Below are 23,867 nucleotides of genomic sequence, written 5' to 3' on the forward strand. Positions count from 1 at the left end.
TATGAACTGGAAACACTTAATTTTATTTAAGTTGTTGAATTTACATAAAAGATCAATGGTAATTGTTACCATGGTTATCAATGTACTGCCTTAATAAATATAAGGCACTGATTTGTACTGTTCCTAAAGTAGTTCTGCAAACTTGACTAGTTACACTGGTGATACAATAATGCTAACAAATAATAATCAAAACTTAGACTAAAGGCATGCAAACTTAAAATGTACTAATGCTCAATTCACATTGTTCCAGTAATTTCTTATTATTCTCTGAACTAGAATACTTAATGGAATAATGTTAATCGAGCATACTAAGAGTATATAATAAGTATAATTAGATATTTCATGCAAACATAATCCAGAGTATAACTCTTGGAATGCTAAAATTCACATTATTCGTGCTCGAAGTATTAATATCCAAAAGAGTAAAACAATAATGTTCACACAATTTTATAAATTGGTGGCTAATTACAATTCATTTTGACGAATCTGGAGGACTGTCGGTAGACCAAAGCCTTCACTAAGTGGTGGCGAGGAAAAGGAAATGTTCAGCGAGCAAAATGTAATTAATTTTGTAGTAATTATCACAGAAATAGTAAATGACACATGCCAATAATAATCGGGTAAGTTAGGGGTTTTGGGCGGTTTGAAAACTTTGGCAAGGGTTTGGCTATTAGCCAAACACCCTACTCGTAGTCTACCTGAAGTAGAAGCATGATGAAGTATATTTCATACTCTTTGATACGTATATTAATTTAGTTCATATACCTACGTCTTATTACAAAATTATTAGGACTATCAAGATAGTTTTTCCACATTTCCTACCGGCTCATCCTCCTAAAGAAAAATATAATATTAATATAATATATATTAATACATTTTATTATTCTAAACATTATGCCATCTTTCGTCATCACATAAAAAAATCAAACAATATTCTTTCGGCTATAACATCACTGAACCTACTCCATGAAAAATATAGTTTAATTACTTACTGTCAAAATAATAGATTTTTTTTTTATTTTATTATGTATGTTTTGTGACTGTATTTGTATCTTTCTCTCTCTGTCTGGCTGTCAAATTAATCAAGCTATATTTTAACGGACTATTTGATATCAAAAAGTTTTTAGCATACCTAAAACCTTTTCTATTCTTTATTATTTTCCTTTCTATCAGAAAGTGCTACGGTTTCTTCCTGTTTCGGCTCTTCATGCACCAGGGGTCCATGTTTCCAGCCAGGTGGGTACCCTAGAAGCCTGACGTCATCCCACCATTGCTGGTCACCATCAGCCCAAATGCAATATATGACGTTGGTACCAACCAATACGGCGAAACATACCCAGAACGCCACTCGCCATTGTACAAGCGTTGACTGTAAAATAATGAAGTTGTTGCTAGAATTTTAGTAATGATGCGAAGTGAACAATAACACAATCTCACCAGATGGAAAATGTAGACGTGGCCTAAGGAGGTTCACTCTAGTTTAGAAGAATAGGCAGGGAGAAAGTAATAAGGAAAGGTACTATGAAGTTAGCCCAATAGTTCTCTCTTTACTATTGTTTAGCTATTTTCGGTTATGTGGAAGACACATAACCAGTCATAATAAGCCATAATTTTAACGAACAGTGTCAGACTACTGCAGATTTTACGGGTGAGAGCCTTCAGCGCTCCCCATTTGTCCGGCCAAGTAGTTAATGCCATCTGCGGCAAATCTACAATAAGTCACGTCAAAAAAAAAAGCAGATTTTACGATATATGCGGAAAACAAAAATGGTGGGTCTCAATCTCTTCTTTTGACCCATAATCATTTATAAACCTATTAGTTCCTGATAAAACAAGCAAAGCAAATGTCTTTAAAGATATAATTATATTAGTTGAAATGAAACTTACATCAGGCGTCAACAATCCGATAAGGTATGGTGTAATAATGCCGGCAAAAGTCGAGGTTGTATTAACTAGAGACGTTAGAGATCCAGCGTAGTTCGGTGCAAGATCCAAAGCATTGACCTGCAAAGATAAAAATAATGGTGAGGCTCCTAGTTCAGTTGTAAAAAAATAAAGATTGATGCAAAGTTCATAGTTCAATAATGTCGAGAGTGGTTGTTCTTGAGGAATTACGCCTTCAGGTAGTATTGGTAATAAAATGTAAAATCGGAGTATGAAATCAACGTCTAATTCAGTGCAATGTGAAAGTACAAGTGAAAGGGGTTGCGGGGGGAGGAACAATGTCAACTTAGCGCCTATTAAATAAAAATAGCAATCCGTCTTCTTCCTGTCGGGATTAATAAATATGAAAAGGCGTCGATCCCCAACATGCCCCCCGGCGTTGAAAGGCTTCTCTTTCAACTAACATCATTTGTAGACACGGGCAACGGGCAAATCTTGCTGAAAGCTCGTCGTACTACACCAGTTGTCGTTCTAACATCGGCTACTCTATTGATGCCGTCTGAGCCAGGATGAACGGCCACGACACGACCCAGCTTCCACTTCAATGGAGGGAGATGATCTTCCTTAATAAGGACGAGAGAATCCAGCTGCAGTGAGTGTTGATTAGTTCGCCACTTTGTCCTGTGCTGTAACTCTGCAACATATTCAATGCTCCATCTTGCCCAAAACTGCTGACGAAGTTGTTCAGTCCGCTGGAATCGAGTTAAGTGATTCATGGCACGATCTTGAAGGTCAGGAACAGGTAAAGCCGTGAGAGGTCTCCCGATGATGAAATGGCCAGGTGTCAATGGCGTCAAGTCGTCCGGATCCGATGACGGTGGGGTGAGTGGTCGGGAATTTAAAATAGCCTCGATCTGAATCAAGGTGGAGTTAAGCTCCTCATAAGTTAAATTACAAACTCCCAGCACTCTCCTTAAATGAAACTTAGTCGACTTGACTCCCGCCTCCCAGAGACCTCCGAAGTGCGGTGCGTACGCAGGTATAAAATGAAAGTTTACACCATCATTGGCCACGTCTTCAGCCAGCGAGTTACAGTGGGTTTTTAAAAACTGCGAGAGTTCGTTATAAGCACCGACGAATGAGGTGCCGTTATCAGAATAAATATTAATGGGCTTTCCCCTCCGAGAAATGAAACGGCGCAGCGCGAGTAAAAACGTATTACTGGTCAAATCGCCAACTAATTCAAGGTGGATCGCTTTAGTCGTGAAACACACGAAAATGGCTATAAACACTTTAACCACCTTACAACCCCTACCTTGACGACTTACGGATGAAATTGGACCGGCATAATCCATACCGACATTCTCGAAAGGATAACCTCCCGGCACGAGGCGCTGCTGTGGTAAATTACCCATCAAAGGCGCTACAGTTTGTCCTTTAACTCGACTACAACGTACACACCGATGAAAAACTGCTTTGGCTAAATTTCGACCTCCAATTGGCCAGTAAGTTTCGCGAATTGTAGCTAATAACAACTGGGGCCCTGCATGAAATAATTTTCGATGCTCAAAATTAAATAAAAGTTTAGTAAATTGATGAGAGGACTGTATAACGATAGGGTGTTTCTTTTCAAAGGAAAAATGGGAATGATGAAGGCGACCACCAACGCGCATTAAATTATTTTCATCGAGAAAGACATTAAACTTTAACAAAGGGCACTTTTTCGGTAAAGTCTGTTTATTAATAAGCAACTTGTACTCGGGAAATGATTCGCGTTGTGACGTCCTAATAATAACGTGTAAAGCGTTTTCTAACTCGTCATTCGTGAGGTAATCATGAGAAACTGACTGCTTTCTGCATTTATTTATAAATCGCAACACGTACGCGACGGTGCGTTTCAGTCTCAAAAAGTTAGAAAAGCGATTAAAATCAATAAAGACACTATTATCAGTGTGTTCATTCACGGTTACGTGTAAAGAGACGTCATGTCGCACCTCAGGCAATGAAGCACTTGAAACTGGGCTTGACGGCCAGCTAGACTCATGCTGCTTTAAAAAACTCGGACCGAACCAATACAAATCAAGATGCTGAATCTTGTTTATATCTACGCCGCGAGATATAAAGTCGGCGGGATTCTGATCCGTGGGGACATGTCTCCATACACAGTTGCCTGTTTTTTCTAATATGTCCGCAACACGATTACGAACAAAAGGCTGTAACTTACTAGGCAACATTTTCAGCCAACCTAACACGATTGTAGAGTCGGTCCAAAAGGTGGTGCTCTTTATAGGGATACGAAGAGAGCTTATTGCCTTCTCGTAGAGACGCGCGCCGACAAGGGCGCCGCACAACTCGAGCCTAGGAATCGTCGTAGGCTTTATAGGCGCAACTCTACTTTTACCTAACAATAGGCGCACGGAGACATCACCATCTTGATTAACGCTTAGGATATACAGACATGCGCCGTATGCGCGTTCGGACGCATCCGTGAATATGTGCAATTCGACTGACTCGTGTGAATCACATAAAACAAATCTAGGTATGCGTAAGTTGTTTAACTGCGGCAGTTGTCTAATAATTTCAGCCCAGGCGACACTAATCTCCGGGGGCAACTGCTCGTCCCAGTTCAACTTAAGCAACCATAATCGTTGTAAAAGCATTTTCATGCTTATTATGCAAGGAGCTAATAGCCCTAGGGGGTCAAAAATTTGAGAGATGATGGAGAGCATGTTACGCTTTGTATTGACATTAGAAATGGCGTTACCTATTGGAAAATGAAGCTCATCACATTGCGTGTCCCACCCTAGGCCTAACACCTTATTAGGCTCATTGCTACCGATATTTAAATCGACGGATGATTGCGCAGACTCGGGCACTAACTCAGGCTCGTTCGACTTCCATTTTCGTAAATGCATGCGAGCTGAAGCGAGTTCTGCAGTCACCCTCTCACGTAACACCTTAGTTTCGTGTAAATCATCCCCTCCGGTCAACAGGTCATCTACCCAGAAGTCATGTAAAATGACTTCAGAGACTTTTTTGTCCTCACACTCAAGGCCTATCTGCTTCAGACAACGCGTAGCAAGAAAGGGTGCACTGGCCGTCCCGTAGGTAACGGTGTTCAGCTGATAAACTTTTAAAGGTTCAGAGGGATCAGCGCGCCAATAGATCTGTTGTAAATGTCTGTCGTCTGGATGTACGAGGACAGTTCGGTACATTTTCTCTACGTCCGCGGAGAGAACGTACTTATAAAGCCGAAAACGTAGAAGTATAGACAACAGATCGTCTTGCACAGTGGGACCGACCATTTGAATGCTGTTAAGTGAAACTCCCGATGAAGTAGGGCTGCTCGCGTTGAATACCACCCTTAATTTAGTGGTAGTGCTGCTCTCACGCAGAACACCATGGTGTGGTATGAAATAAGCATTATTAGGCTCTACTTTATCCACAGGAAGTTGAGACATGTGTTGTAAAGTCTCGTACTCCGACATGAAGTCCCTATACATTTGACCGAAAGACCCCTGAAGCCTGCGTTCCATAGACGAGAAACAATGACGAGCTCGATGACACGAGTCTCCTAATACGTCTGGGTTTTCCTTTAAGGGAATTCTCACACAGAAACTGCCGTCATTTAGACGCGTAGTGTTTTTTATAAAATGTGCTTCACACATTTTTTCCTCAGGAGATAACTCAGGTGACACGGGGCAGACTTCTTCAAGCTGCCAAAACCTCGTGAGACGGTTTTCAATGTCATCGACTTTTGTGAAATTACATTTCAATGGAGAACCTACAAGGCCGCTGTTAGTTGGACCCGCTACTATCCAGCCAAGTCTAGTCTCATGTAAGGTAGGTTTTCCCTCGCCTAATTTAATGTGCTGCGACCCCATAATATCCCAGAAGATATCAGCACCGATAATTAAATCAATAGACGCCGGCGCATAAAAATTGGGATCAGCCAGACATAAGTCAGATGGTATTTTAATACCTGATAGGTTCACCTGACGATGAGGCACATTATCAGTGATTGAAGGCAACACGAAACACTGTAAGTTCACTGAGAAGTTCTCATTTAAAGACTTCATGGGCACACGACACATTTTCCCAACATGTGACGCGACATTATTAATGCCCAATACATTTTTATTAATTCGCGTAACAGGTAGGTTTAACTGTTGCGACAGTTTCTCTGTCATTAAGCAGGACGTACTTCCACTGTCGAGCAGAGCGCGCGCGATATACTCGCGATTATCTGCGTCATACAATTTAACTAAAGCTGTCGACAGTAGAACTTCGCCCTGGTTGTACTCTGGCGTCATCGATACGCTAGCAGTCAAGCTTACGTTAGCGCTAGGCTCCGCAACAGGCAAGGCAGAGGAGTGCGAGGGCTCGCGCGTAGCGCGAACTTGCTCGTCATTCAAAACTGGTTTGTTCTGAGCCACGTGAATTAAAGTATTATGCCTGCGCTTACATACCTTGCAGCCTGGCCTGCTGCAACGGTTAGCGTAATGACCCGCGCGAAGACAGTTAAAACAAACCTTATAATTGGGTAACAATTGAAGCCGTGCTTCGTTACTCATCGCGAGAAACTGCGAACAATTCGCTAAGTTATGTTCACCCTTGCATTTGGGACACGACATGATTGCAGAAGGGGAACTGTCTTGCACTGAAATCATAGTTTTTAATTTAGGATTAGACTTAGCATTTTGTGTGTTTGTTTGAGTGTTAGAGTTAAAGGATTTACTGCGCGACGATTCCAAAGTTTCGATCAAATTAGCGTGTTTTCGCAAAAAATCAATGAAAGACTCAAAAGTGATAGAGTCACTTTTATCGAGAGAGCCTCTATGTTCCTCCCACTCACGGTAGGTTTTCGCATCAAGTTTACGAGTCACAATATATATAAGGAGCGTGTCCCACTGCTTGGTAGGCTCGCCCAGAGACTCTAATGCTCTCAGATTCTTGTTAAGTTGATCGATAACGCGTTTTAATGTTACTGAGCATTCCTTTGTGATTGTTTCGATGTTAAACAGAGCCGACACGTGATTTTGCACTAGTAAACGTTTATTATCGAAACGCTCACAAAGGAGCTTCCACGCAATGGAATAATTAATCGCGGAAAACTCTATGGACTGAATGACCACAGCAGCAGACCCCTCCAGCGAGGCTCGCAAATAATGAAATTTGCTAATCTCATCAAAACCATCGTTGGAATGTACCAAGCTGGAGAAAGTATCCCGAAACTCGAGCCAATTCTCGTATGAACCACTAAACTTCGGCAATTGGATAGTAGGCAATTTGACCTGCTTGTGAGTACCAGGTTGAGTGGCCTTATCACTGCAAAAAGACGTCAATAATTGCTGCGCCTTAGAAAGTGTTTTATAATATCGAGACTCGTACTCGTTACGCTCCGCGATCTGACCATCCACATCATCCACAATGCACTCTAACTGTGACTGCACCTCATCATACTGTTGATATAAGGATTCAATCTTACCGGTACGCAACTGTAACTCACTGGCCGCCTCCGGAGTCAATGACGAAACGTTCAAAGGAGTTAGGAAGTTCGTAAATGCCGTTAAACGTCCCTTAATACTTGCTCTTTTTCTAATTAAGTCCCTTTCCTCTTTCGTCACCTCCATCGACACACTACTCGCACCTTTATCTACTTCTTTGGTCATTCTGGGAAGCGAGAGACAGCCTGGAATGTATACAAATCAAAGTTACGCACGGTATGACCTATCTTTTACTTTATGACGTAAATTAACACTTTAAAGATGAAATGAACTATTAATTTTATACAAGTATAAAATACACACTAATATCACGGCAATATAACAGTAATACACTAAGTCTATTTATTATTTACGTTGAATTAAGTACCAGAAACGAAATAATATTACCTAAGTAAGTAAACAGTTGAAAACATTGAATAACTTGAAAATGAATGACAAATTAAGAGATTTGAGTGATAAGTTAGCTAATTAAGGTGTGCTACAATAGCTCACAATACTTTGAACAGTATAAATTACCTAAAAAATAATGAAAACTCGAATCTTAATTCACTTCAAGGTTATATACCTACTGCCCTTACAAAAATATAGGTAAAATTGGTACTGACCTTATAATTAGTCCGATTAAACATAAATACTACCTGATTAAAAGAGTGTTGGGTTGATTAATAACAATTATAATAATAAAACACTGTAATCCAGAGTATTCCTGACCACACCCACTACGGTGACCTCGGTGACCCCGATGCCCGACGAATATTCGGCGTAATTTCTTGATAATTTATCTATTTATCACTGGTTATTATAATCTCTTCTTAATCCGGCTTGCTAAGGACCATGTTCTTGAGGAATTACGCCTTCAGGTAGTATTGGTAATAAAATGTAAAATCGGAGTATGAAATCAACGTCTAATTCAGTGCAATGTGAAAGTACAAGTGAAAGGGGTTGCGGGGGGAGGAACAATGTCAACTTAGCGCCTATTAAATAAAAATAGCAATCCGTCTTCTTCCTGTCGGGATTAATAAATATGAAAAGGCGTCGATCCCCAACAGTGGTCTATCATTGGCTGGGTGAAAAACCATTTAGTAGCTTTTCTTTTGTCTGAACTTCTTTTGTACCTGAGGGATGAAAACGTTCAGCTCGGGTATTGACACTTGCCAATAAGTCTTCGGGCACCATGTATGAGTTGGCTACTAGTCCAAACAACTCGGTAGACCCGCAATGACCTAACGTGGTACAGTATGCTCCATATCCCCTGCAGTTGATTGAGGGGAGATAAGTTCCCGGCTGAAGGACAAATATAAGCTGGTTTATGTTTATGATAGTACCTTCATGCCACTGTAAAAGCCGCCCATCAGAGCCATAGATAGGACGAAGTACACCATCGCAGCAGTACGATCACAGCCAGCATAAGAAGCCAGGATGATGCAAATTGCAGGTCCAGTAGCAGCTAAAAAATAGACAAGTTACATTAAAAAAGACTCGTAAAATTTTAATTTCAAACTTCCAAAAAATTTGATGATTATGAGCTTCGGACCCGTTGATCCAGGCAATTTTTTTCGTAAGTACATTTAAGTACATTTCAAGAAACTCTGGCGGCTCTATGACAACTAGCAGGTCATCGACCTCACATCTGATTCAACAGAAAAATAGGGAAGAGCAGCTGAGACAACTGCATGCAGGTTAGTTCGGAAGTCATCTTTAGTAAAACAGCGGTATTGTCGTGGAGTCCCACGAATTCTATGTTGGGTGAGTGACTGATTATATGCAATTACTGTGACATCACTGATAAAAGAAAAATAAGGGATTATAGTCTATGGTTTTAATGTTTTTTAGAGAGCGCGGGACTTTGCGTGTTGGCGCGAATACGTTATAAGAGAAGAGAACACGATAAGAGTACGAATCGTGAGAGACACGAGGTAATGGTTGTCTGCCTGCATGTAAGATGATGTGGAGCAAGGTCGGTAAGTCCCTGATGGCTTAGTTAAGTGAAGTGCGACAAGGCTCTTGAGATATCATGTATTATGTTACACGTTGTACAGCATGAGGTACAAAGTAGTGTCATTGAATGTAATAATTGTCACAGTGGTTCTGAGCATTAAGTTACCTCTCACCAAGTTTGACGGGTGCTCTGGGATCAGCACTAGGGTGAAGTGGACGCACTTACCCATGAGCTAGGTGGCGTGGATCGCAACGTCCAGCCAGCCTAGAAGCGAGTTTAGGGGTGGCCACCCAATCTTGAGTAGGGGGACTAGCAGTACGGGCTCTTCGCCGTACATGTTCCCCTAGTAATCCTATCTGGGCGAGATTCTGATGGATTCGCATGAGCAGATAGTGGGTGGTGAGAGGCAGGGAGGTAAAGGCGGGTTGTAGGGGTGTTGAGGAGACCCGAGGGGGCCCAGCCCCATGTACATGAGGAGATGCTCAGTTACTGCCTAACGGGTAAGAGGATCCAATGTTGCAAGCCTCACCAGTACATGGAAGTAGCCAATGCTGGTAAGGTGGATCCAACGGGTACGAGACCCGGGCCCGTGCGGAGAGTAATGCGGTCTTCTACCGTCCATCAGTCGAAGATGGCTCTCAGATAAAACATAGATAGTTGAAGTATCTATGTCGGACGCGTTAGAATATGTAGCTTATATCATTAATGAGATACATATGTGATATCTCATGACCACTGAATTGTCCCTTCAAAGTTTCTATAATCTTCAATTATTGTTGTAACTTATGTGACGGTACAGTAATATACTTGTTAGTAAGTGTTATTATCATAAACGCCGCCACAGGTATGGAGTATAAATAATATCCGTTGACAAGGACTTCAGGACTTTAGCAAGGTTACATAAAGGTTGCGTAGTACATACCAATAGTAGTATGGATAATTCTTCCAGTCTTGATGGTGTGCCAGCCCTTCTTGATGCACAAGTCACAGATGAAGCCGAAGAGGAAGGAACTCAACCACATAGCAATGTAGGGCAACGCAGTGAGCGTACCAGTAGTAGCAATGTTGAATTTGAGTACGTCGTGGGAATACTTCGGTAGGTCTGTTACCATTGTATAGTACCCCCAGTCGTGCCCAACCTGCGTAACGAAATCATACTGTATTGTACTATGACCTTAATAAGCGTACAACGTGCAATACCATTAAGAGTTCTCGTATATTTATTGTTTTGATTCTCGCTACTTAGCCAAGGTTTTCTTTACGGAAAACGTAATTAGTTTCCGCATCTAAATGGTCAAGGGTTTATTATGTGATGTAATTGTATTGTTGTTTATCCTCAGTTTGTGGTTCTGTAGGTGAATGCAGTTAACGCATTCTATCAGAATCGGCTAGTTGTGACGTCTCACATCACAAAATAAACAATTTATATAATTATGTTTCTAGTTACACTGATTGACAGTTCGTTACTGGGTAAAAAGTCACGTGACCAACCGTTTTCGCGCGACAGAAATTAATGAAGAAAAACATGATTTTGTTTCTATTATATAAAGGTTTTTCGATAAAATAAAATATTTTACGAGGTATAAAAGAAGATATTGTAATGTTTAAAATACTTATCCGAAAACTGTCAAGAACCTAGCTAATTACATCTTTACGACCTAATTTTCTCTTAACAACACAAAAAAGTAGAGCCAACAAAAGTAAGGATAACCCTCAGTAGTTTTTAGTATTCAGCATATGATTAGGATTATGTATGACAGGTTATCAGACCTTTATTGTGTTATATAGATAGTTAATCATTTTCGATAGTATATTTTGCAGCTACTCATTTCAGTGGCCAATAAAATAAGGCACGCCAAAAAAGAAACATGGATGGTATAAATCAAAAAGGTAAAGGTAAACTTTATTGTCAGTATAAAATATCCATCATTTAGAAAAGGACAGTAGGAGACTCAGTTTAAGTAAAGTTTCCTCTGCCTTGTCTCTTAAGGGGTAAGCGAGCAGTGCAATTACTTTTGATATGTAGTCTTAAGATGGATATAATGAGCCATGTAGTCCAGCACAGAAGCCAAAATCTGATAGATATAAATATGAGTTATACTTACAGCTGCCCAAACTAAGGCCCACACCGGCGCAGACCTCAGGATAGCTTTCCACGGGACTGGATCTTTGGCAGACTGAACTTCAGCCGTCGTTACATTAGCGTTTAAATAGTTCAACTCTTTCTTCGAAATGTACGGATGTGAGTTCGGGGTGCTGTAGCACAGGAGACTCTGAAGCGGGAGATAATTTGGTTTTATTACTCCATATATTAAATACACTATATACATAAACTCACGCCCATGATCTGATAGACAGAATCATAAACACCAAATAAATACTTAGAAGACATCTTGTGACGACTTTCAATACTAAATCCTAAGACAGATATGATGAACCTTGCTAATAGGTGATCGCATCAACCGTATGGTGCATCGTGTTAGAAAGGACAACATTCGTTTGTCGGTTTTGACGACATGCCTGAGGATATAGTAATCAGCTGTACGCGTTCTGTGTTTTTTATTCGATCTTAGTTCAACATAAAAGCCATACATGTTACATCTTACGTATGTTCATTAGATACCATCTGATGGGCCTTTATCGTATTAGGGTTGTCGGTACTCTAGAGTCATTAGAAAACGACATCATGTCGTTAAGCTCCTAACAGAAAAAAAATGGCATTAGTCTAGGAAAACCTTAGAAACATCCAATCACTGAGAATCGGGAAGAGGTATTTGAGGAAACTGTTATAATGTATTAAGACTTCTTTGAAGCGAATATATTATATCCCTTTTCATTATTGTTTTATATCAATTGACTTCTATTAAGAACACTAGCGTTATAGCGCAATTACCATTCTGGTTTGTTGTCGCAATATCGTAGTAATAAACTTTGCAAACACGCATACATATTATAAACTCCATGCTCCTCAACGACGTGAGAAGAACCACGAGTAATCAGAAGATAACTTGCAGGTACTTTTGATACCAAGTCTCAAAATGATGGTGGACTAGGGTTCACACTAGGGTGTGATAGGTTGATCAGCCCATTACCCAACAACAGATCACGTTGCAGTGGCCACAATCCCTTATAAAACATATCCAGGAAGATAAGCATTTGAACGCGTTCTATATTTTCCAGTCCAGTCCAGTCCAGCATATCTATCATCAACATAATGAGTAAAAAAGCTATCAAACTCACCCACAACAAGAACCACAGAAGTCCAAAACCACCGAAGAAGTAGAAGACATACGCCCAGTCTCGACCATCTGCCAGCAGTATACCAGACATGAAAGACCCGAATATGTTGCCGATCTGTGCTCCTCCGAAGACCAACGCCCCTTGGAATGATCTCTCGTGAGGTGGCACCCATCTTGCTAACATTATCATCAGGGCTGGCATGGTTGGACCCTGAAATTGTGATGCAAGCATTCGTTTAAGTATATAAAAACTTACAAATACAAGAACACTTTTACACTTTAATGCACCTAAAAGATACCAGGCTTATCTGTATAGGTTATTGGCGAGTGACGGTAGTGGAATGCGCGCGGTGGTATTTGATAAATTGATTAAAAACAAACATAAACAGCCTATACACGTCCCATTGCTGGGTACAGTCCCCTCAATCAACCGGAGGGGGTATGAGGCATACTCCACCACGCTGCTCCACTGCGGGTTGGTGGAAGTGTTTGGGCTAGTAGCCCAGGACCAACGGCTTAACGTGCCTTCCGAAGCATGGAATCATTTTATATTTTCGGACAATCAGGCGATTCTTTGTGGTCTACCTAGGTGAACTGGCGAGGTGTACCACAACCAACACGGGGCTCTAGCCACTAGACCACGGAAGCTATGAAACTGATTGATGAGTTGTTTTGAATTATTCTAATTCTAACTCGAATTACACTACAACTGGTATTGTCCCAAGTTCTCTGAATAATTTAATTGAAACTAGCCATAGATGCGGTCATTCAGCTGGCGACAATAATCACTTCAGGACCCCGATATTGACCCCGCGTGGTCGATCATTTCCTTCATTTAGCGCTTATCGCTATGTCACGTCAAAAATAATACACCATTTGTAGAAATTACTTTTGAGACTATCGTTACCTCATAGGAAGTAAACTTACTTGCTCCGTAAATCCAATACCTATCAAATAAAGTTGCCAGTTTAATCTAAAACTGCACCTCAAGTGTCATTCCACAAATGTTTGCGCTTTCAAACTTCATCGGCTTTAGTTCAAGACGAAAGTAAACAAATCTTTGAACTAGGTCAGACTTCGAGACTCGCAGTTGAAACCAAAATTGGCTAAACTTCGTATTAGTCGAATTGCAACTACAAAGAGGAAGTGTAGAGGGCAATACTAAAAGTCACGGTGGTTTTGGGTTAGAACGTTCGGCTCACAATTCTGAGATTCTGGATTTGATCCGCAATAGCGACATAGTGTAAAATCACTCAAGACTGTAAGACGATCCCTTATATTGTAAGGACATAGCAGGGGGGGGGATTATTTTTAAGCTAAACACAGTAAGTAACTTACAACTTAGGTTTTGTTTGACGGCCCATTTCATCTGACTTTCTTATTGTTACGTCGCTTAGAACCTTAATTCTTTTAAGAAGTTTAAACCCAGTAAAAGATGATAACACAAAACACCACATCAATACAATGTATGAAAAATGGATGGTTCGTGGTTTTTATTTTGTTTCTGTGTTGTGTTTACCTAATAAAAGAAAAAACATGTTGGTGCTTGTCTTATGAAATTTTCCAAATGGCTTACTGTGTCGATCTGAACAGCCGATCCTGTGTCAGGGTTATTATGAATATATTATTACTTACTAATAAATAGTAACCGGGACCAATGGCTTAAAGTGCCTTCCGAAGCAGCGATCGTCTTACTTTCAGATAATCAGGTGATCAGCCTGTTATGTCCTAACCAAACTCCCTAGTGTGATCCCTATCACAAAGTGATTTTTGTGGTATGTCCCCACCGGAATTGATTTTACTGAGTACTTACTTCACCCATTCCTTGGAGAACACGCAGAATGAACAGCCAAGTAGCACCACCTCCTCTGATGACTATAGGTGTGAGGAAAGTGAATAGCGCAGTGCTTAATAAACCCACTCCAAGGGTCCATTTTCCACCGAACTTTTCAGCCAAGTACCCTCCCGGTACCTGGGTCGCTGCATACCCGTAATAAAATCCACTAAGTATAAGACCTTGCGTTTTTTCGTCCCAATCGAAAGTTGCGTACTGAAAATAGATAAAAAAGTAGTATATATATTTAATAGATAAAAGTATAAAAAAAGAATAAATAAATAAAAAATAAAAAAGATAAAATTATATTACATTTCTTTTTAATTATACGACATTTTATGTTTTCTTCAAAATACTCAGAACCAATCTTTGCGCTTTTCGTTTGATCCTAACTTCGCATGAACTAATTATAATACTGGAAATAATTATAATAAAAGGAATGCGAGTAACTGCGCCTATACTTGCTGCTCATTTCAATTATCACTTCAAAGCATACGTAATTTAAAATTAATTTAAATTTAAACAAACAAGAAACCTAACAGTATGACAACATAATAGCCAGCAATTATACTTTAAAAGCTAGATATTATTCGAATATAAGAGACAAATAAAAATCAAACAACAACTTTAATGAGTCTTGTGTTAACAACCTTATTCTCTTTTATAATTTATAATGTCAACCGAGTCATTTTAGTTTCAATTTGTTTATTCAGAATTATTCAACTGCAGCGGTTGCTATTTGCAAAATCACACCATCTTACTTGCGGTTTTGACATACGATACGACATTATACCTACCAGTTTATTTACTACATACAAACAAAGGCGTACAATCTTCAAGCAGAAATATTTGCTGAACATTCACCATGCAAATATCTATTATGACGTGCACATATTTGTATTTTGCACACCAACAGCTCAAAATCAGTTATTTTCATATTCTATAACGATATTTACTATATTTAGTTTGTTTGCGCCGCCTTATGTTTTATCTCTATACAAATATTTCAGTAAGTTGCATTCGCAATTCAAAATATCCCGCTTGATAACTCAAAACATCTGCCTGTTATCATGCTGCAAAAATTAACAGTGACATAAAAAATACAAAGTGAAATAAGTAGCCATAAAATTAATGAAGACTTACATCACAAAATGAGCAGACCATTCATTGTTTTGACAGACGACTTCATCGGCTACCATAGGCATAAATGTCCCATCTGTATGAATTTGTGTCATGGCCAAGTATAAAAGCCCTGTTCCCATGCTTTGATGTATTACAGTGTCCTCTATATAATTATAGTGCATTATCGTATCTGTCATGATGAAGCAGGCCATACAAATATCTACCATAAATACGTGGTAATTAACTATTTATTGCTGTTATGAATCAGGGGGGTCAATAGGGCCGCATCAAAGCAATTCATCTAAAAAATCAATTATTGCTATTTGATATTTTGGCATTGCGCTCTTACTTTCATATATGCAAATGAAAAATTGCAATGTTGCTTTCTTAGATGAATTGCTTCTATGTGGCCTTAGCCCCTCTTAGGTCACAATTTCAATCAATGCGAAAACAAGAGTGATTTGGAACATGAATAGGTAGTAAAATGGAGTAAAGTGGGTACATCAGTAATTTCATCATCATGATGTAAGTGCTTTGCTGTTGTCAGTAAACGTCAGTAGACGTAAAAGGTAGTTCACTGGCTAAAAACACAACTATTTTATATATTCTGTTATTCACGTTCTCTCTTGAAACTGTTGAATCAAAAGCAGTTATGTCAATAAAATTTAAAATAGCAAGTTTAATTATAAGTAGTGGTGAGATATCTTTATTTCTGCTTCTACGATATAAGTTATACTCGAATGTCCTACGTGTGTGAATAAACCGCATGTATTTGATACGACTCGACACATTTGCCGTCCTACGATAAAGCAGAAATCCCACGCTCTCCACTGTCAAGGTCAGCCACATTTAGATTTTTAAAGCGCATTCGATGCATTATTAAGCTGAAAACACATATGCATGATTTTTTTTAGATACTTATAGCATTTGTGATCTTTTATGTGACGAATAATAACAGATAAGTGCATAATTGGATGGAATGTAATCTTTTACATTAACTCACTCTTAGGCTATTTGCAATGCCGAGTCACTTTGGCGTGTCCTAGCTTAGATATTCATATTCTTAGCATTAACATTCTTAAGTGCAAGTGAATTAGCATAGCTAGTTTAATGAGTTATCGTAGGGATTGCAATATCGTCGGTATCCACTTCGTCGTTTTCATGACACGTGTTGAAATCAGTGTCTTATACAAGTTTTGCAAATGGTTTAATTGAATTGCTAGTTGCTAATTGTGAACAATAAATGTTTAAATAGAATTTAATTTTCTAGAGGTATACTGTTATTATCATTCAAACTTTACGAGCTTCTTTGACATTTTTTGATATATGACTTAATGTAAATTGTCCGCAGATGGCATTAACTACTTGGCCGGACAAATGTGCTGGTGCAAAGCACTCTCACGCGGTACAAAATTTAAGATAACAAGCTTGAGGGTGCCCAGTTAGGCGCGAACCTCGGCTTAGGATTTTCGAGCTGTATCTACTTAAAACTATTTGAATAGGTACCTTCTTATGGTATATTTAATGTGGCGCTACATTGGAAAATCAGACGTTTTTGACTATTTTATCGCTATTTTTTTTTGCTCATTGGCGGTTTGTTCTTAGTGATTAAATGGTCTCTTATAATTTACGACATAAGCTTACACCTCTGAAATCTGTTTGGAGTCTGGTTTAAATAATTCATTGTCTACACTCACCGGTCTATAAGGTTCAGTTCCATTGGCAGACACAACATCATCATTGGGACAAGCGTCAGGATCAACATAATGGTGACCATTGGCACTCTTCGTGTGGTTGACCATCTGTGTGATGGCCAAGTTGAGGCAAACTCTCATGGTGTACGCATTGCAAACTCCCATAAGACCCATCACGCCCAAAATGTACCGCTGTGGGATGACACAACCTGAAAATAAAACATAATTTTAACAGAACTTTCTACACGACCGGGAATCTGAATGTGGTTTCTTTAATCTAACAGAAAGCTCGGTGAGGTGTGGGTACCTAGTCCATCTTGCGTTGGATGTACCTACTACCCCGTAGACGTGAGTTTTTAAAACAACATGCAGTATCACGCCTGTATCCTGAAGAGGTGAGCAGAGGTTCCTCGCGAACTAGCAAGACATGTTATTGCTATATCAAAATTTTTACTTTGACATTTCAAATAAGTACGAAAGTAACGTAACGCCTTCCATTTCTCTGGCCAAGTAGGAGATGGCTTTTTTTATACTTAATTTGACTTTGATTTATCTTTGATTGAGCGGTACATAGCCTTAGGCATAGTTGTGAAGTAAAATAAAATAATTATTAAAAAGGGATAGCGACAAAATGATTATTTCTGAAGTAAGGTAGAAAATCTAGAAAAAGGTACAAAATGGGTCATATCTCCTAAACCGTAAATAATTGCTGAACATACATGGGGGTGTTTCTGGTAGCTAATGAGCCCCTCTATCTAATTTTTCATTTTGATCCTGAACTTCTGGGCCACCCTGTATAACACCGCTCCTATTTTATGTAATGTATATTATACGTACATACAGTACAAAGAAAATTATAAGCTTTAATAAACTATTTATTTTAACCGGTTAATGGCAATAGGCCCCCTATTACATAGAATATAAACATAGCTGGCGAAGAGTAGGCGTACTATACTATACACAATGTTAGGTTATGTCTAGTTTAAAGGAACATTTATTTAGCAATAAATAGATAGGTAAACTGTGTTTCCAAAAGAAGCTCTTTATCGGACATTAGTCAGTATAGTACTGTACTGGGTTTCACTTTCGGAGAGAAATAATCCCGCAAAACCACTTTCTAAGCCTTGCCGGTCTTAAACAACACAGACTTAAATATCTACGTACTTCCATTATAGGTGCTGGTTAAGTCTATTTGGATTATATTTGCAGTAATTTACAATAGTATCAGTTTAGAGGATTGTAATACCGTCCTTAAGAGGTTTACAATTGATTACTTAGTTCACAATTTAAGGGCCCAGTCTCAGGTTGCAGAATTTATAATTTGAATATTTTCACCCCTTTCGGGGAGCACCCCCGCTGACGTCACTATACCTGAAGTTACTCTACTTTACTATTCCAAACATTAGGTAAAGAAAGAAGCAAAACTAAACTTAATGCTTGCGCAATAGTGTCTGGAATATCGAAGAAATATCGTAACATTGCTTATTAAAAAAGGAAAATAATTGTGACCAAAAATTCGCAACGACTCAATTTTGCGGAGACTGCAGCCTGGTTGAAGTAATATTTTTTATCCATCTTAGGACTTCTTACCAAAATGGCTTCGTAAACAGATTGTCTTGTGATTATCATCACAGATATCAATTACCTATGATCCAAGAATTTGAATTTAGTGGTACAGAATCTAGGCCTGTATATAAGACGAGCATATGCTCGTCTGCCGTTATGTAAAAATAGAACAATTAAGTATGAGTTCTTCTTCTATAAGTTATGAGGTGGCTGACCAACCCCACCTCGTTGAGGCACTAAATACCTCATTATGAATAAAATTATATTTGAAAAAAGAATTTATCATTAGCGGTGGCAACTATCACAGCCACAATTTTATCACATGTCGTAAAATAATTAAAAATGGCCAACGATTTTATTCACGGAACACAAAAACTTTTTTGCTGAGCTGATGCCAATTGTTTATTTAAATACGATGTAGCAGGAGTAGTACTTATACATAATCAGTGAATTACATTAGTAAAATTTTATTTACGTATATATAATTATCTCTAATAAGTCATCTCTTTGGGGCAGATTGTAAATAGAGCTAACAATAGAAACGCTTCGAAAAACATTCTGTCAGTAATTTGCATTAAAATCTACTTTGTGCATATTTCATGAAATAACCTTGTAGATAATTGAACAAAAACTAAATAAATGTAATAAAAATCGCTGCTGGTTCTGTTTATCGGCATTTTCTCGAATATGCCCCGGTCGATGTGAACGCAGTCCTCAGAATACGTCAGTCAGACCCGATTTGGAAAACTACATAATATAGTTTTTTTAAGACTTATGTTCCAGTTTTGTTTTTTATACCTATGTGATAGGTTTGACCTTGTAACTTGATTACCAAACAGGCGAAACAAAAAAGTCACTGGTCCTTCTCAAAAATCATAACAAACATTTTGCAAGATTATAAATTATTATGTATCACTGTAATTATAATATTCACGTTGAATTATTAAAACGTAGATACTTATTTTATATCAAAAAGTCTAAATAACAGCGTGTTCTGCACAGCGAATTATATCAAGGGCTTCGACCAATAAACGTAGCGAATGCTATCTACGTAGATAAACGTCGTATGGATATTGGTCAAAGCACTCGATATATTTCCCGCCGCGCTGTGTCGTTGCTGTGCAGACATCAAATGATATAAACTAATAATATTATGTTAGAAAGGGCTCTTTAATCTTGAGTTCGGCAGTTTTCTTTCACACGCTTTTCTTACGTTATCTTAGCCCTAGCCCTAATTTTTTGATAAAAAAATATCAGAAGGTAAGTTACATTACTTAGGTAGGTACTTTAGATGCAGGATTTTAGACGTAAACCTTTTGCTTAAAACTGCTTTACATTGCTTTCGTGTAAAAAAATCTGATATTTCTAAGTGCTATTTATATACTTACAGTTTTTGTGGTTAACCCGTCGATGTTTGTTATTCACGTGTCCTTTTGTACATTTATTTGCTATACCCTTTACGACCTAAGTCTTTTGAATATTTATGGGTATTAACTGTACTTGTAGTCAAGAATAGACTTGACAATGTTATCCGTATAAAATGGTAATGTGATCGTGTCTCTACATACATGAATAGTTTTTTTTTTTCATATTTTCTTTACGCAAATGGGAAAAAGTTTTAATAATTGTTACCAAAAACTCGCAACTACTCAATTTTGCGGAGACTGCAGCTTTAATGGTTGAAGTAATCTTACCAAAAGGGCTTGTATACCGACTTTAAGAGATTCACAATTTAATACTTAGTTCACAATTTAAGGGTCCAGTCTCCGGTTGCAGAATTCAGAATTTGAATATTTTCACCCCTCTCGGGGAGGACCCCCGCTGATGACCCTGTACCTGAAGTTGCTCTACTTTACTAAAAAAGGGCTTCGTATACAAGTTGTCATGTGATTATCATAACATGACAAAGCATCACGCCTGTACCCCCGAACCTCCCCCGCCCACCCCGGGGCAGAAGTGAACAGAGGTGTGTAGTGTAAACTCGTGAGCAATATATGTATCCACTTTAGGACTCTGTCGCACTAACATATTTGACATTTAGTGAGACTTACAGTTCGATTTGTCAAAAAAGTTAATGTGACATGGTACCAAAGTGTATACATATTAATGCTCGTGACCGTACACACCCAGTCCTGCCCAGCTAAACGAACCTTCGCCATTAAATCCTGGAAACCACTTTCCCTTTCGCTAATGCTACCTGCGCTATGTGAAATACCCTATATATTTGGTTTTGAATCCCCTACAAAATGTTACAAAATAAGGCTCAAATGGCCGCATCTTTCTATTGCGTTCATTTAGAAGCTTGATTTTTTACAACTTCGAGTGCCCGCAGACATAAGATTAAGATAGCCAACAGTGTTAGTGAAATGAATAACTCATTAATTTGTCCTGTACTGAGGGTCAAACCGCCGCAACCCCTGGACCACGGGATCACAGTCACTATTGGTTCCTACTTTACTTTCGTATTCGTCATTTTAGTAAGTACGCACAGGACCACCTAACATGGAAACAGGAAGAGGAGGCCTTTGCCCAGCAGTGAGATCTTGTAGGCTAGATTAGATTAGACTTAATATAGGCAGTAGTAGAATGGAATTCCTGCGTCATTGTTCCCCGATACATAAAATTTGGGGATTTTCAAGGCAAGTGTGAACAGGCACTTTTAGACCACATCGTTGCTTTAGACCAGGGTCGATAATGGTCAAACACACACAAGTCTTTTAATAAAAAAGAAGTAATATAGTACAATAATGTGTAGGTAGGTCTAATTATTCTACTTACATGATCTTAGTGTTCTAGTAAGTGCATTGTCTGGAGTTTTGGGTGGCAGTGTCTTCTGACCCAGCAAATTGTGCGCTTGCGCTTGAGCCTCCGTGTCGTCCATGATTATAACAGACGCTCGCTGAAAACTGAAAATTGTATGTTCTTAATACATTGAGAAGGAAGGACACATTTATTGTTAAAATCTCACAATAAGAAGGAAATATTTATTATTAAAGAACCTACAGTATCAGTACAATAATATCACATTTGATATAACAATAAAATTTCGATTCCTAACAGTCGATTTAAGGCGTTTACAGACCAAACTCGGTGGTGTCGACGACGACGTCGCCACATGGCGAGGACGTTGCTGGTCTATAAGCGCACTTAGTCATTATTATGGCGCAGTCGCCAGATAAGATGTACTAGACATCGCTGTCAGGCGCCGCGACGCGATGTCCGCCGACATCGCATGACGACGATATAGAAATGTCGCGGAATCAATCGTATTCACTACACAATGACATGCCCTACGATAGTATTGCCGTCCTTTTCACAACAAGTCTAGCAGAATATAGGTTATGACAAGGTCGCGAGATAAGATGTCTGGCGACACATGTCGCGGGTCCCTTTGCTCTTAGCGAATACCCGGTTTTATCAGCCCGTAGTAGAGCGTAAGTGACCTAATCCTACGACGTGAAAATTAGTATATCATGTAATAAAATAACTACTAAATATGCTCCATAAATATTCAATGCACGTACTTTATGGTCCATCAATATTGTAGAGCACATCGAGTGTTTGTTACCAGATAACATATTAGCAATCAGCACAATTGTGTTATCAGTTGTTAGTTTTACCGGCGTATTTATTATATACCGGTTTAACAAACTCATGTTAGGTATTTTAGACTTTATAAAATTTATCAGCCTATTCAGGAATATTTTCTAAAGCATAGATTCATCTTACTTTTTCGGACAATCAGGTGATTCACACCTACAATGTCCTTACCAAATAAAGGACAGTCTCACAAAGCCGTAAAAACACCTCCTGGCAGTGGAACAGCGTGGTGGAGTATGGTCCATACCCCTCTAGTTGATTGAGGGGCCTGTTTCCAGCAGTGGGACTTATATAGGCTGTTATGTTATATTTTATTGCACTGTTCTTATTACTATTGTCATTTTGTTTCTGGGGAGGTTAAAATAGCCATATCGAAGCAATTCATCTAAGAAAGCAGTATTGCAATTTGACATTTGCACATTTAAAATTAAGTGCGCAATGCAAACATCTGTCAAATAACAATATTGCTTTCTTAGATGAATTGCTTCGATGTGGCCGTTTTAATCCCCTTGGTGTATGCAATACAGTTCTGTCTAGAATACAGGCATGATGCCCTATCATGCGATATTGTATGCACTGCTCTTTTGGTGCAATGTTTTTAAGTGTTTTATGCCTTTATAATACCTATTATCAGGCAATACTTAGGCATTGCAAGTTTTTCCTGTTGCTCTACTCTAGTTCAAAGTTCAACTATCAACGTGTGTTTATTAACTTAAATACCTACTAATAGGTGATATACTTAATTGTACCTTTAGCGAATCTTAAATTTGCAATAAAATTATACGCGATACAATTTAAATCATTGTAAGTAATAAATAATCTTTATAAATACAAAATATCTTTCAACATCCTACAGCAAATTATGAAACTTAAACAATAAAAAATATACTAATTTAAAAAAATAATCATTGATCAAATCACATTACTTAAATAAATACCAGAGTCAATATACAATCGACTTCGACTGGCAATAAAAATTATCACAGAATTTACATGAACAAAAAAATAATAATTACCTTTTCGAATTATAAATAAAATTAAAATCACACAAAATATTCACTCAAAAGATAAAAAAAATATTCACAGAATATTTATTTATTACATTATTATTTTAAACGATACATTTGCACTTTCACAGCACGTTCGCGAGTTTGTTAGTGAGGAGTTCTAGCATACGAGCGGTGCGTCTGCGCACATGGCGAATATTGTCGTGGCGCCGGCCCACGCGAGTGACACTGGCCAAAGCCTACGAGGTTGTCGGCCTTGAATAACATAATCGCTGAATCCAGTATGTGTGGCCTATCAATACCTGTTGTTAGTGGGCAAAACAGCAACATATTAAACCCAACAAGACCAGATAACAGTGGTCCCGCTAGAGGCGCTCTGTCCTTGATTTTCGTAATATTATTAACCTGGTTTTATTATTATAACGCCTTACGTGTTCAACCTGCCATTTATAGACAGTTCGTCGATCTTTTTGAA

At 38.7% G+C, this 23,867-nt stretch overlaps 2 protein-coding genes across 4 annotated transcripts; both read right to left on the bottom strand.

The window, feature by feature from the left end:
• Positions 1–23,614, bottom strand: LOC126368895 (putative inorganic phosphate cotransporter). Of its 2 annotated transcripts, none has more exons than XM_050013115.1 (10): positions 23,402–23,614; positions 21,564–21,691; positions 17,223–17,428; positions 14,383–14,619; positions 12,571–12,780; positions 11,436–11,603; positions 10,253–10,469; positions 8,717–8,838; positions 1,888–2,004; positions 1–1,369 (listed from the first exon to the last, which is right to left on the bottom strand). In XM_050013115.1, exons 2-10 carry the CDS (start codon positions 21,664–21,666, stop codon positions 1,145–1,147), a joined length of 1,605 nt encoding a protein of 534 aa, XP_049869072.1. In that variant the 5' UTR covers positions 21,667–21,691; positions 23,402–23,614; the 3' UTR covers positions 1–1,144. The 2 variants fall into 2 exon arrangements, with proteins under 2 accessions (XP_049869072.1, XP_049869071.1); XM_050013114.1 differs by lacking the exon at positions 23,402–23,614 and adding an exon at positions 21,868–22,021.
• On the bottom strand, positions 2,149–8,442 carry LOC126368838 (uncharacterized). Of its 2 annotated transcripts, none has more exons than XM_050013000.1 (2): positions 8,030–8,442; positions 2,149–7,576 (listed from the first exon to the last, which is right to left on the bottom strand). In XM_050013000.1, the coding sequence occupies exon 2, from the start codon at positions 7,554–7,556 to the stop codon at positions 2,340–2,342; it is 5,217 nt and encodes a 1,738-aa protein (XP_049868957.1). In that variant the 5' UTR covers positions 7,557–7,576; positions 8,030–8,442; the 3' UTR covers positions 2,149–2,339. The 2 variants fall into 2 exon arrangements, with proteins under 2 accessions (XP_049868957.1, XP_049868956.1); XM_050012999.1 differs by having other exon boundaries at positions 7,997–8,442.
• Positions 23,615–23,867: the final 253 nt, after the last annotated feature.

Source organism: Pectinophora gossypiella, chromosome 8, assembly GCF_024362695.1.
Source record: "Pectinophora gossypiella chromosome 8, ilPecGoss1.1, whole genome shotgun sequence".
Classification (NCBI taxonomy): Eukaryota; Metazoa; Arthropoda; class Insecta; order Lepidoptera; family Gelechiidae; genus Pectinophora; species Pectinophora gossypiella.

Bases quoted from the DNA above. Each gene is read 5' to 3' on its own strand.
- LOC126368838 (XM_050013000.1), bottom strand. From the start codon at position 7,556: ATGACCAAAGAAGTAGATAAAGGTGCGAGTAGTGTGTCGATGGAGGTG.
- LOC126368895 (XM_050013114.1), bottom strand. From the start codon at position 21,902: ATGTGGCGACGTCGTCGTCGACACCACCGAGTTTG. The intron at 11,604-12,570 runs GTGAGTTTGATA...CTCCCGCTTCAG, and splicing joins TTCTGTGGTTCTTGTTGTGG to AGTCTCCTGTGCTACAGCAC. The intron at 1,370-1,887 runs GTAAGTTTCATT...ATTATTTTACAG, and splicing joins TCGGATTGTTGACGCCTGAT to TCAACGCTTGTACAATGGCG.